We start from the raw sequence: 13,323 nt of genomic DNA, 5'->3' as shown, positions 1-13,323 counted from the left end.
GAGGCCGGCCAAGAGGAGGGGGCGGGGGGAATCGGGGATTTATAACAGGGGCCTGGCCGGCCACCCTGCTTACTACCCCACCCCTTCCGTGCTGGTATCAGGTAAGACTCTCCCCATCCCGTCGCAATCTTCCAGCCTCCCACCTCTCAAGTTAGGGAATTCCCCCATGCGCTTCAGGGGAAAGATGAGGGTTTTTGGGCGTTCGGAAATGATAAACCCGGATGTTTCTGGGGTTGTGGGAATGGGGGGGGGAGGGCAATGCGAGGTCTAGCTGCATCCCACCCCCCCTTTCTGGATTTGAGGGGGGCAAAGGGGAGGGAGGGGTCGTAGGGGATGAGCTGGTGATAGAGAGGCAAGCCCGCCGGGCATCTCTGGCACCTGCTGCTGTGGGCGATGTTGCCATGTGTAAGCCGGTGGCATCCGTCCTGTCTCCTGCTGAAGCTTTCTCCCCACCCACCCGGCTGGGGAACATGGGAGGTGTAGTTCAGCTCAGCAGGGGAAGGATGAGTTAGCATTGCACCATCTGCAAAGAGGGAATTTTTCTCTCTTGAAAGAGTCTCATTTTGGGGCCAGGAATATTCTACATTTTTACCCCTTGTCTAGTTTTTAATTCAGAAATGTCCTTTCCTTTTCCCTTTTCCCTTTTCCTTTTTCTTATTGCAATCTCTTTCCTTCCTTCCTTTCCTTCCTTCCTTCTCTGCCTTCTTCACTCACATTCTTCCTTCCTTCCTTTTCTTCCTTCTCCTTCCTTCCTTCCTTCCTTTCTTTTCCATCCCTCCCTCCCTCCTTTCCTCCATCTCTCCTTCCCCTTCCTTCCTTCCTTCCTTCCTTCCTTCCTTCCGTCCTTATTTATCTTCCTTTCTTTCTCTCCCCCCTTCTTTCCCCTTCCTCCCTTCCTTCTTTCCTCCCTTCCTCCTTCTCTTCCCTTTTCTTTCTTTTCCTCCCTTCCTTTTCCTTCCTTTCCTCCCTCCCTCCTTTCCTTCATACCTCCCTCCCTCCTTCCCTTTTCTTTCTTTCTTTATTTCCTTTACACCCTCCTTCCTCCCTTCTTTCCTTTTCCTTCCTTCTTTCCTTCCTTCTTCGCTTCCTTCATCCCTCCCTCCTTCCCCTTTCTTTCTTTCTTTCTTTCTTTCTTTTACTCCCTCTCTCTCCCTCCGTTCTTTCCTTTTCCTTCCTTCTTTCCTTCCTCCCTTCTTTGCTTCCTCCCTCCCTCTCTCCTTCCCCTTTCTTTCTTTCTTTCTTTCTTTCTTTCTTTCTCTTTCTTTTCTTCCTCCCTCCTTTCCTTTTCCTTCCTTCCTTCCTTCCTCCCTTCTTTGCTTCCTCCCTCCCTCTCTCCTTCCCCTTTCTTTCTTTCTTTCTTTCTTTCTTTCTTTCTTTCTTTCTCTTTCTTTTCTTCCTCCCTCCCTCCTTTCCTTTTCCTTCCTTCCTTCCTTCCTCCCTCTCTCCCTCCCTTCCTCATCTCTTTGATAAAATCGTCCGAAATATGCACTCCCGAGATCCCCCCCTTCTTTTGCTCTCAAAATGGTTGGGACTACAACTCCCATCACTGGCTGAGAAACATGGTCTTTGTAATCCTCGCCGCCTCAGGAACATACGGCTGCCGTGCTCCGCGTGTCCGACTGAAAGTAAAAAAAAAACAACCACCAGATTTTGAGGTTGTGCTGAGTTCTTTCCTACACGGTGGAAAATATACCCCAGAATCAATCTTTCATAAAATACAATGAAAATCTATACTTTGCAGAGTCTCTCTACCCGATATTTTTTTTCCTCCGTAAATATTTATCGGAATCGCCCTGGATGAAGTGATATCTGGGGGGGGGGGGGGGCTGGAGAAAAGATGGGGTGGTGTATATTGTACTAACACACGTCCTTTTTCCACAACAGGAGTCCAACCCACCGTTCGTCTCTTGTGAAATCCTCTGAAAACAAAGGGTAACTATCAGGAGTAGCTATTTCTGACCCCGAGAACGAGCTATTCCTAGTATTCCTATTCACACTCCAGTCGCAGCTGTTCAGGCTGCCAGCCCTGCCTAAAGCTGCTTTCTTCGGGCGTGCCATTCTGCAAACAGCCAGCAGGGGGCAGCCGATTTGCATTGGAAGGAGAGGGATGAAATGAGCTGCAGTTCCAGGGTTGTACAGCTGTGGGGGAGGAAGCAGCAGCTATTCAAAAGCTGGCCTAGCTCAGGGTGCCCTCTGGTGGCCCTCTTGGGAACGACAGGTTGCAGATTGCCTCTCTTAAGCGTTCATAGTCCTGATGATGTGACCTACTAGGGTTGTGAAATGTCCGCAAGAAAACCACCAAACTAAGAGAGCACCATTCAGTCCTCCTCCTCCTCCTCCTCTGAGCACTGATGATGTTACCTAGTTGGGTCATGAAACGTCTCCAAGAAAACTACCAAGTTCAGACAGCACCAAGGACCCCACAGTCCTCCTCCTTCCCTTCCCTCCCTCCCCTCCTCCTCCTCCTCCACTTCCTCCTCCTCCGAGAACTGACGATGTTACCTAGTTGGGTCATGAAACGTCTCCAAGAAAACTACCAAGCTCAGACAGCACCAAGGATCCCATAGTCCTCCTCCTCCTCCTCTCTCCTTCCCCTCCTCCTCCTCCTCCACTTCCTCCTCCACTTCCTCCTCCTCCTCCTTTGAGCACTGATGATGTTACCTAGTTGGGTCATGAAACATCTGCAAGAACACTACCAAGTTCAGAGAGCACCAAGGACTCCACAGTCCTCCTCCTTCCCCTCCCTCCCTCCCCCTCCTCTCCTCCTCCGAGCAGTGATGATGTTACCTAATTGGGTCATGAAATGTCCTCAAGACAACCATCCAGCTCAGGGAGGCACCAAACTCGTTCAAACTTTCCCCAAGTCTGGCAGGTGCGAATCATACTGCCTGCCCACTGCGAGAGCATCACGGCCCATAGCTTCCATTAAACTGTGTTTTTTTTTCTCCGCAGCTCCCGCCATGGAAATCGAGACGTCTGATTTCGGGGCCGCCGCCCCGTTCCTGCGCATGTCGGAAAAGCTTCGCATCGAAACTCAGACACGGCCGTTCGACTTGAAGAAGGACGTCTTTGTGCCGGACGACAAGGAGGAATTCGTGAAGGCCAAGATCATTTCCAAAGAAGGTGGCAAAGTCACCGCGGAAACGGAAAAAGGCAAGGTAGGTGAATCTCGTCCTGCCGGATTACTTTCTGGACCAAGGGTGATCATTCCTAGCCAGATCTTCAGAGTAGGAAGGGGCCTTTGAAGTCCCCTAGTCCAGGGGTTGGCAAACGCAAGCACTCCAAGAGCCATTTGGACCCGTTTCCCACAGAAAAGAAAACACCGGAAGCCACAAAGTTCCTAACCGGAAGCCCCCCGTTCAATTCTGGAGCTGCTGACCGGAAGTTCAGTTCCCCCACCATAGAGTCTCCTCCTAGCGCGGCATCCTTTTTCCTCTACCTGTCCTAACCAAAAGCCCTATCAATTGTGGAGACAACTGGAAAACCCTCCCCTTGCCATAGAGTCTTCTCCTGGCGCACTGCGCTTCTCTCCACCACCCTTCCCACCGGAAGCTCCTCTCAAAATTGTGGCGTCGATCGGTGACGGAGCCGCAGCAGAGGGAGGAAAGAGCCCATGTGCGGCTCCAGAGCCGCAGTTTGCTGAGCCTTGCCCTAGTCCAATTCCCTGCTGAAGCAGGAGACCTTATACCAGTGATGGCTAACTTTTTTGTCGTCGTGTGCACAAAAGCACACACATGCCTGCGCCCAAATGCAATGTCCGCGTGACACCCCCATGTCCCGCCCCCTGTGCATTCACGTCCGATCCCCTGCACATGTATGTGTGACCCTCCCTATTCTCCCCCGCCCCCACGCATGCACTTGTGACCCCTCCGTGCTCCCCCACCTCCCTGCACATGTGCGGGCAAACTTCCCATGCTCCAACCCCCCCTTGCATGTGTGCATGCTCCCCCCATTCTCACCCATGCATGCACGCTCCCCCCTGCCTGGTGCCCCATTTTGGGCCTAGTAGGCCTCCTTGCAGTCTCCTGGGATCCAAATGGGCTGCGGGGGGGGGGGACACCTGACCCTTTCCCCCGTGCTTGCACGCGCAACCGCTTGTCCCGTGCCTGCATGCAACCCCCCCCCGCACATGTGCTTGGAACCCAAAAAACAGCTGGCCAGCGGGAGGCATGCGTCCATCTGCGATACACCTGAGCTGGGGTGACAGCTCGCGTGGCTGCAGAGAGAACTAGAACTCTCCATCTCCTGGCGATTGGCCTAAAGTCACCCAGTTGTCTTTCATGCTTAAGGCAGGACTAGAAGTCCCCGTCTCCTGGTGATTGGCCCAAAGTCACCCAGTTGTCTTTCATGCTTAAAGCAGGACTAGAACTCCCCGTCTGCTGGTGACTGGCCTAAAGTCACCCAGTCACTTTCATGCCTAAAACAGGACTAGAATTCACCGTCTCCTGGTGATTGGCCCAGTCATCCAGCCGGCTTTCAGGCCTAAGGCTGAACTAGAACTCACCATCTCCTGATGATTGGTCCAGGCACCCAGCTCCTTTCATGCCTAAGACGGGACTAGAACTCCCCATCTCCTGGTGATTGGCCCAAAGTCACCCAGTCAGCTTTCATGCCTGAGGCAGGACTAGAACTCCCCATCTCCTAGTGATTGGCCCCAAGTCACCCAGTCACTTTCATGTTTAAGGACAGACTAGAACTTCCCATCTCCTGGTGATTGGTCCAAAGTCACCCAGTCAGTTTTCATGCCTGAGATGGGACTAGAACTCCCCATCTCCTGGTGATTGGCCCAAAGTCACCAAGTTGTCTTTCATGCTTAAGGCAGGACTAGAAGTCCCTGTCTCCTGGTGATTGGCCCAAAGTCATCCAGTCAGCTTTCATGCCTGAGGCAGGACTAGAACTCCCCATCTCCTGGTGATGGGCCCCAAGTCACCCAGTCACTTTCATGTTTAAGGACAGACTAGAACTTCCCATCTCCTGGTGATTGGTCCAAAGTCACCCAGTCAGTTTTCATGCCTGAGATGGGACTAGAACTCCCCATCTCCTGGTGATTGGCCCAAAGTCACCAAGTTGTCTTTCATGCTTAAGGCAGGACTAGAAGTCCCTGTCTCCTGGTGATTGGCCCAAAGTCACCCAGTCAGTTTCCATGCTTGAGGTGGGACTAGAACTCCCCATCTCCTGGTGATTGGCCCAAAGTCACCCCACCAACTTTTGTGTCTCAAAGAGTAGCGTCACGAGTCAAGGTAGGGTTGTGAAAAGGGAGTCCCGTTCTCGCGGCGAGCCCTGTCCGACCTCAAGATCCGATTCCTTGTCGTTGACAGACGGTGACGGTCAAAGAAGACCAAATCATGCAGCAGAACCCGCCCAAATTCGACAAGATCGAGGACATGGCCATGCTGACTTTTCTGCACGAACCCGCCGTGCTCTACAACCTGAAGGACCGCTACGCCGCCTGGATGATCTACGTAAGTCAAGGAACGGGGAGGGATGACTTTGTGTTCTGACCCAGCTCCCTAAACACAACAAACCCTCCGACGAGAACTCAAAAGGTTCCTTTCATTAGGAGCGCCAGCAGCCCGGGCAAAACGTGTCTCTCGCAGGCTAACAGGTCCGTCAGGCCAGAAAATGAATAGTTGTCTGCCACATCTATTCGCCTCTGCCCCCTAGCTAGCAGCGGTGGTTCTTTCGTCCCGAGGACCGGCCCATAGATTTCCATTGCTCTCCTCTCCTCTGCCTTCTGCGCATCAGGCAATGGACCCAGCTGTTCCTCCTCTTCCTCATCAGCCACTTCCAGACCTGGGGGCTGTTGACTCTCCATCTGGGGGCTGATGGACGGCCCAGGCTCCGCCTCTGTCTCTCTTTCTCTCCGCCGGCTCCACTCCCTCTTCCCCCTCGGAGCTCCCATGCCGCCTCCGCCTCCTCTGATTCGGTTGCTGGAGGGGCCGGCAGCTGACAGGCTACAACACTTTGCGAGGTGGCCCTTCTTCCTACCCTGCAGGGATCTGGGGGTGATGAGCAAAGCACATGTGGCAAAACACGAGCAAAACACGGGTGTGTTCGGAAGCCATCCCGGTTACCGCAGCAATGCAGATGGGCCTCAACTTCTAACTATGATTAGTCAGGGAATTCTGGGCGTTGAAGTCCATGGTCTTACATTTCCCAAGGATGAGGAGCACTTCTCCAGAGAGAAGGTGGGCTTTCATCTGAGGAAGAAATCAATTGTCCTCTCCCCGTGCTTGGAGATGTTAAGCCTGGAGGTTCTTCCATAGTCCAGGAGGACCTCCAGACGTCCACTTTGCTTCCTTCTCTTCTTCTCTAGACCTACTCGGGGCTCTTCTGTGTGACGGTCAACCCCTACAAGTGGTTGCCCGTCTACAACGCGGAAGTGGTGGGCGCTTATCGAGGGAAGAAGCGGAGTGAAGCTCCTCCTCATATCTTCTCCATCTCCGACAATGCCTATCAGTACATGTTGACAGGTAAAGGAACTGACAGGTAAAGGAGGACCAGGGAGTCAGAAGGAGGGACCTGGTTGTCATCAGAGAAGAATGAAGGTTTCAGGAAGTCAAATGTTCCTCTTCCTCCTTGTCCATCTTCTTCTCCTCCTTTTCCTCCTCTTCCTCGTCTATCTTTTCCTTCTTCTTTTCCTCGTCTATCTCCTCCTCCTTCTTCTCTGTCTCTCTTTCCCCTTGTTTATCTTCTCCTTTTTTCTCCTCTTCCTTGTCTGTCATCTTCTTCTCTTCTTCCTCCTTGTCTATCTTCTCCTTCTTTTCCTCCTTGTTTATCTTTTTCTTTCTTTCCTCCTCCCTTGTCTATCTTCTCCTACTCTTCCTTCTATTCCTCTTCCTTCTTCTCTGTCTTTTATCCCTCCTCTTTTTCTTCCTCTTTTTTCTTTCTTCTCTTCCTCTTCTCTAACTTCTCTTTCTCGTCTTGTTCTTCCTCCTTGCCTACCTTCTCTTTCCCCTCTTCCTCTTTATCTTCTTTTATGCCTCCTCTTCCTATTTGTGCTTCCTCCCTTCTAGCTTCTCCCCCGTCTCTTCTTGCTCTTTCTCCTTGTCAATCTTTTCCTTTTTCTCCTCTTTCTCTTTATCTACCTTTCCTTCTTCTTTTCCTCCTCTTCCTCCACGTCTTTTGTCTCCTTCTTCTTCCCTCCCTCCTCGTCTATTTTCTCCTTTTTCTCCCTTCTTGTCTGTCTCCTTCTTCACTTCCTCTCCTTCTTCCTAGTCATTCTTCTTCTTCTTCTTCTTCTTCTTCTTCTTCTTCTTCTTCTTCTTCTTCTTCTTCTTCTTCTTCTTCTTCTTCCCTTTTTATCTATTTTCTTTCTCTCTCCTTCTCTTCCTCCTTGTCTGTCTCTTTCTCCTCTTCCTTTCCTCTTCCTTCTTGTCTCTCTTCTCCTCTTCCTCTTCTTCCTCTGAATATCTTCTTCTTCCCTTCCTCATTTATTTTCTCTTTTTCCTTCTCTTTTTCCTTGTCTGTCTGCCTTTCCTCTTTCCCTTCATCCTTCTTCCCTTCCTCCCCTTCTTCCTTGTCAATCTTCTTCTTCCCTTCCTCTATTTTCTCCTCCTCCTTCCTTGTCTGTCTCCTTCTCCTCTTCCCTTCCTTCTCTTCCTCTTGTTCTCTCTTCTCCTTTTTCTCTTCCTCTTTTTCTATCTCCTTCTCCTTCTGCTCCTCCTCCCTTGCCTTTGTTTTTCTCCCTTTCTTTTCCAACCTTTTTTCTTTCTTTCCCTTCTCTAGATCGTGAGAACCAGTCCATCCTTATCACGTAAGTCCCATCTCCTGCCTTGGGATCCTTCACAAACCACTTTAGTTGTTTTACCGTCCCATGGGACTAATTTTCCATTTTGATTGTGCGTCCTTCTCACAGCGAAATTAAAGTGGGTTTACTTCAGTCTTTAACCTAGCACGAAGCTATGTGGACATAACATTTGTATAGGGATCTGGGATCCCTTCCCATTTGCAGGATCTGGATTGGAAAATGGTACCATAGCAAATAATGGTATTTACTACTAGCCGTTAACTCGTTGTTGTCTGGGTCTCTATTTATAGGGGGGAAATATCTGGAACAAATGTAATTTCTAATGTTCGATTTTCCCCCTTAGCAGAGGGAGCCCCCTAGTGGAGTACTGTGAAGCCGTTACCAGGGCAACTTCACTAAGCTGTACAGTAGAAGCCATTTTAATGCAGTACGGTAGAAGCCATTTTAAGGCACAACAGGCTGTATCTTAACAGAACCCAAACCCTGAGAGGTGTTAGGGGAGTCTTACCTCCACAGTATTTGTTTCCAGAGAGTAAGTCATCTGTGTAACAAGTTTGGTTGGAATTGCTCCAGGCGTTCCAGAGTTATACTGGGACACACACACACATACACACACAGAGAGCTGTTTTATATATATATAGATTAAGCATATATGATTGATAGGGTTAGATTGGTCTCCCAACCAATTACGGGTAGCCCTCAACTTACGACCACAACTGAGCCCAAAATTTCTGTTGCTAAGCGAGACAGTTTTATGAAGTGAAATTTTGCCTTGTTTTATAACCTTCCGTGCCACGCTTGTTAAGTGAATCACTCTGGTCGTTAAGATAGGAAGACGGTCGTTCAGCGAATCTGGCTTCCACAGGGACTTTGCTTGTCGGAAGGTCACAAAAGGGGGTCACGTGACTCCGGGACTCTGTGACGGTCATAAATATGAGTCAATGGTCAAACATCTGAATGTAAATCATGTGACTAGGGGGATGCTGTGACGGTCATAAGTCTGAAAAACGGTCGGATGGTCACTAAACGAAGTGTGATAAATCAAGGACTGGCTGTGACCATCAGATCTGACCTAGCTTCGCTTTCTGATATCTCCCGCGTTGAATAATTTTGGCTTATGTAGAGACAGTCCTCGACTTACGACCACGATGGGTACTTTCCGTACCTGAGCGAGACAGCTGTTACCTGAGCCGATACCCCTTCTGCAACTTGTTGGCCACGGCTGTTAAACAAATTCGCGGTGGTTGTTAAGTGGATCGTGTGGTTGTTAAGTGAATCCGGCCTCCCCCACCAAGGAAGGGAAGGTCCCGAATGGTGATCTTATTGACCGCCCAGATCAAATTCCGGCCGTAATGAAAGGAGTGTTGTTTTTCCTATCCGGTAGCGGAGAATCCGGTGCTGGGAAGACGGTGAACACCAAGCGGGTCATTCAATATTTTGCGGTCATCGCTGCCATTGGGGACCGTAGCAAGAAGGACCAAGCAGCTGCAACGGGGAAGGTGAGCGTCCAATCGGGCAGTGTTTCTCAACCTTGGAAACTTTTAAGGTGGGGGGGGGAGTGTTCTGCCCTAGACTTCCTGAGAAAACATAAATCACACACACTTAGTCCCCCAAACCCTCTTTTATAGAAACGGCTGTGAATTATGGTCATTCACAGCCCATCGTGATTCACGAATAGTCTGTGAAGAGTCCTTCAGAAGTCTGCCAAAGTCTTTCCGGGTAATGCTGATAAGCGCCCGCCTTTATCTCCCTTGAAACGCTGCCAGAGACCTAATGGCCAATTAGTTTCGCAATCATCTCCAAGCCTTACTCCTGAGTCACCCCTTTTGTCTTAACTGTTCTTGCCTTCTGGCAGCTCTGCCTCCGACACACCCGAGCCTTCCCCAGACTCGAGGACTGGCCCATGTTCCTCCCCAACCTCCTCACTGTCCGACTCTGCGGCCAGCTCCGTAGGCCGCCGGCGGATCACAAGAGGGGGGTGGATTTCAACTCCCCAAATCCCCTGTACTCAGGCACTACCTGTACTCCAGTTCAATGTGTCTTAACCTTGATAACCTTAGATAGATAGATTAACAGAGTTGGAAGGGACCTTGTGGGTCATCTAGTCCAGCCCCCCCTGCCCAAGCAGGAGACCCTACACCATTTCTGACAAGATGGCAGCTCAGTCTCTTCTTGAAAGCCTCCGGTGATGAAGCTCCCACAACTTTTGAACGCAACATAACACCACAATTAGGTGTTAATATAATAGACTTGCAGGGCAGCGCAATATGCGATGTGTTCATACCGACGTCATATAATATAATGTTACATACATGTCGGTATATGGCAGGGGTGGGTTCCTGCCAGTTCTAACCTCTTCTACAGAAGAGGTTCCACAAATCTATCGTGCCGTTTAGAACCGGTTCCAGCTCCCTCCCCCCACCCGTCCGCACATCATCAAGATGAAGAGCGAGAGGAGGAATTCTGGGAGTTGAAGTCCACAAGTCTTAAAGCTGTCAACTTTGAACACCCCTGGAGTTTTTTTTCTAAAGGGTTAGGGGTGCAAGGGTCTTGTCACTTGACAGCTTTAAGACTTGCACACTTCAATGCCAGAGTTCCTGAGCCAACATGACTGGAGGAGGAGTTCTGGGAGTTGAAGTCCACAAGTCTTAAAGCTGTCAAGTTTGAATACCCCTGGGGGGAGGTTTCTAAAGGGTTAGGGGTGCAAGGGTCTTGTAACTTGACAGCTTGAAGACTTGCACACTTCAAATGCCAGAGTTTCTGAGCCAACATTTTGGTTACTAAGCAAGAGCGTTGTTAAGCGAGTTTCACCACATTTTGCAAGTTGGCCACGCCCACCCAGTCACATGACTGCCAAGCCATTCCCACTCAGTCACATGGCCGGCAAGCCACTCCCACCCAGTCACATGGCTGGCAAGCCACTCCCACAAAGCAGGCCACATCTCCCGAAGAGGTTCTTAAAAAATGTTGAAGCCCACCACTGGTATATGGGAACGTGTGTTTGTTATTCCTTATTGGGGTTTAGGGATTCTATTTTTTTTTTCATTTACTGAGTTATTGAGAGGCTTCGGGGAAGCTGCCACTGCAGCTCGTGCTTGTTCCTCAGCTGGGGGCCTGTCTCCCTTTCTATTGTACCCTCCTCCCGGATCCCATTCCCATCCCGCCAGCCAGTGGTGGGTTCTGGGTGGTACGGCGAAGTACGGATGTACCGGTGGCCGCTGGCAGCAGCGGCCACCGTACTGGAACGGTGGCTCCTTTGGCCCGCCCGCGTTCCTTACTGCTTGTTGATGCAAATGGACAAATCGCGCATGCGCGCACAGGTTGTGGCACCTGTGTGATCTCCACAGAGCCGCTGGGTCTCACAGGGCGGTGGCATGTGCATGCCCGACGAAGACGCCTGGCCCCGTCGCAGCATACCGGTTGCGACGGGATCTGGAACCCACCACTGCCGCCAGCTCTCGTGTTAGTGAGATTGGCATCAGCCACGGCCGTGTTGAGCCAATGTCTCGGGGCGGAGAGCAAGTCGCGTGACTGGGTCGGCAGGGAGCCGCAGGAGAGAGAGTCAAAGAGCCACATGTGGCTCCCAAGCCGCAAATTTGCAGACACCCAATTTAAGATTTTGATATATCCTTTTCTAATACGTCCAAACCCGCCGCTCACCCTTTATCTACAGGGCACCTTGGAAGATCAAATCATCCAAGCCAATCCAGCTCTGGAGGCTTTCGGCAATGCCAAGACCTTGAGGAACGACAACTCGTCCCGATTTGTAAGTAGGGCTGGAAGGAGAAGGAGAAGGTTCGGCCTCTCTGGAGTACCAAAGAGAGGTGATATTCAACCGCTTCGGACCAGTTCGTCCGAACGATTGTGGAAATTGCGGCTCTATGCCGTCCTATTTAGATGCGTTTTTCAAGCCGCGCGCAAGCCGCGCGCGAGATCAAAAAACATGGACCGAAGGCTGAGCGCATGCATGGATGCACGCACGCTCACGTTTGCGAACCGGTAGGAAAAGTCAGCGAATAGCAGTCCTGGGGAACAAGACGTTCGTGCTTAATCTTTGCAAACTTCTACCTGCTGACAATGAAAATAAAGGATAAAGAGGAATCGGCGTATTTTGAGAGATGGGGAAGATTTTATGATTGGCTGGAGAAAGGAAGCTAGAAAAGAAAGTAGGGAGAAGATATAGAACCCAGACGAGGCACTGTTGAATGGAAAAGAGGGAGGGAGAAGGGGAAAAAGAAAATATTAAATATATAAGTATATATTCAAGAGCGAGATATAAAGGGGCGGGGGGAAACATAGTTAGGATAGGTTAGCAAAGGTAAGGGAATAGGAAATGATACCAAATTATATTTGGGTTTGCGGAAATACCATCCCAAGGAAACATAAGCTGAGATCTGAAAGAGACACCTAGAACAATAGAAAAAGAAAGAGAGAGAGGAGGAGAGGAGGAAAGGAGGATGGGGGGAAAGAAGAAAGAGGTAAGGAGAGGAGGATGGAAGGGAGAGGAAGAGAAGGAGAGAGGGTAGGAAGGGGAAGAGGAAGAGTAGGAGTAGGGGAAAGGGAAGGAAAGAAGGGAGGAGGAGAGGAAGAAGGATGGGAGAGGTAGAGAAGGAGAGAGGGTAGGAAGGGGAAGAGGAAGAGTAGGAGCAGGAGAAAGGGAAGGGAAGAAGGGAGGGGAAGGAGAGGAGGAAGGAAGGAAGGAAGGGAGAGGTAGAGAAGGAGAGAGGGTAGGAAGGGGAAGAGGAAGAGCAGGAGTAGGAGAAAGGTAAGGGAAGAAGGGAGGAGGAGAGGAAGAAGGAAGGGAGAGGAAGAGAAGGAGAGAGGGTAGGAAGGGGAAGAGGAAAAGCAGGAGTAGGAGAAAGGGAAGGGAAGAAGGGAGGAGAAGGAGAGGAGGAAGGAAGGGAGAGGAAGAGAAGGAGAGAGGGTAGGAAGGGGAAGAGGAAGAGCAGGAGTAGGGGAAAGGGAAGGGAAGAAGGGAGGAGGAAGAAGGAAGGGAGAGGAAGAGAAGGAGAGAGGGTATTTATTTATTTATTTATTTATTTATTTATTTATTTATTTATTTATTTATTTATTTATTTATTTATTTATTTATTTATTTATTTATTTATTTATTTATTTATTTATTTATTTATTTATATTTAATGCTTCTAGACCTCCCCCTCTCCCGAAAGGGACTCGGGGCGGTGTACAGTTCATACAAAATATAACAGGATACAATAAAAATTAAATATGTACAGTTGACAGTTGACATGGAGGAGGTTAAAATGCAATTAAAAGAACTGTACAATATAAATATAAATTTAAACCCCTAAAACAAATACAGTAAATTAAAAAATCCCTAAAATAACCAGATATAATACATTTGCCAAGAGGGACAGTTGTAATTGGGTAGGAAGGGGAAGAGGAAGAGCAGGAGTAGGAGAAAGGGAAGGGAAGAAGGGAGGGGAAGGAAGGAAAAAAGCAGAGAATTGAGGGAGGAGGAAAAGAAAGGGAAAATAAGGTGTTATTACAACAGACGGAAGGGATGATAAATAAACCAACCCAAACTGTATATTATAACCTATTAAATGAAA

At 49.7% G+C, this 13,323-nt stretch overlaps 1 protein-coding gene across 1 annotated transcript in view; it reads left to right on the top strand.

Annotated features, from left to right (window-relative positions):
• Positions 1-46: 46 nt before the first annotated feature.
• MYH7 (myosin heavy chain 7) overlaps positions 47-13,323 on the top strand; it is an 80,802-nt gene continuing 67,525 nt past the window's right edge. The window contains exons 1-8 of the mRNA XM_081968902.1: positions 47-101; positions 1,885-1,932; positions 2,953-3,158; positions 5,319-5,462; positions 6,317-6,473; positions 7,729-7,756; positions 9,135-9,249; positions 11,424-11,516. Of these exons, the coding sequence (XP_081825028.1) occupies positions 2,961-3,158; positions 5,319-5,462; positions 6,317-6,473; positions 7,729-7,756; positions 9,135-9,249; positions 11,424-11,516 (735 nt within the window). The 5' untranslated portion in view covers positions 47-101; positions 1,885-1,932; positions 2,953-2,960. The remainder of the gene's footprint in view (positions 102-1,884; positions 1,933-2,952; positions 3,159-5,318; positions 5,463-6,316; positions 6,474-7,728; positions 7,757-9,134; positions 9,250-11,423; positions 11,517-13,323) is intronic.

Source organism: Natrix helvetica (assembly GCF_964273705.1).
Source record: "Natrix helvetica genome assembly, chromosome: W".
NCBI lineage: Eukaryota > Metazoa > Chordata > Lepidosauria > Squamata > Natricidae > Natrix > Natrix helvetica.
Note: the sequence above shows the minus strand (reverse complement) of the source record. Positions and strands in the feature narration are given on the sequence as shown.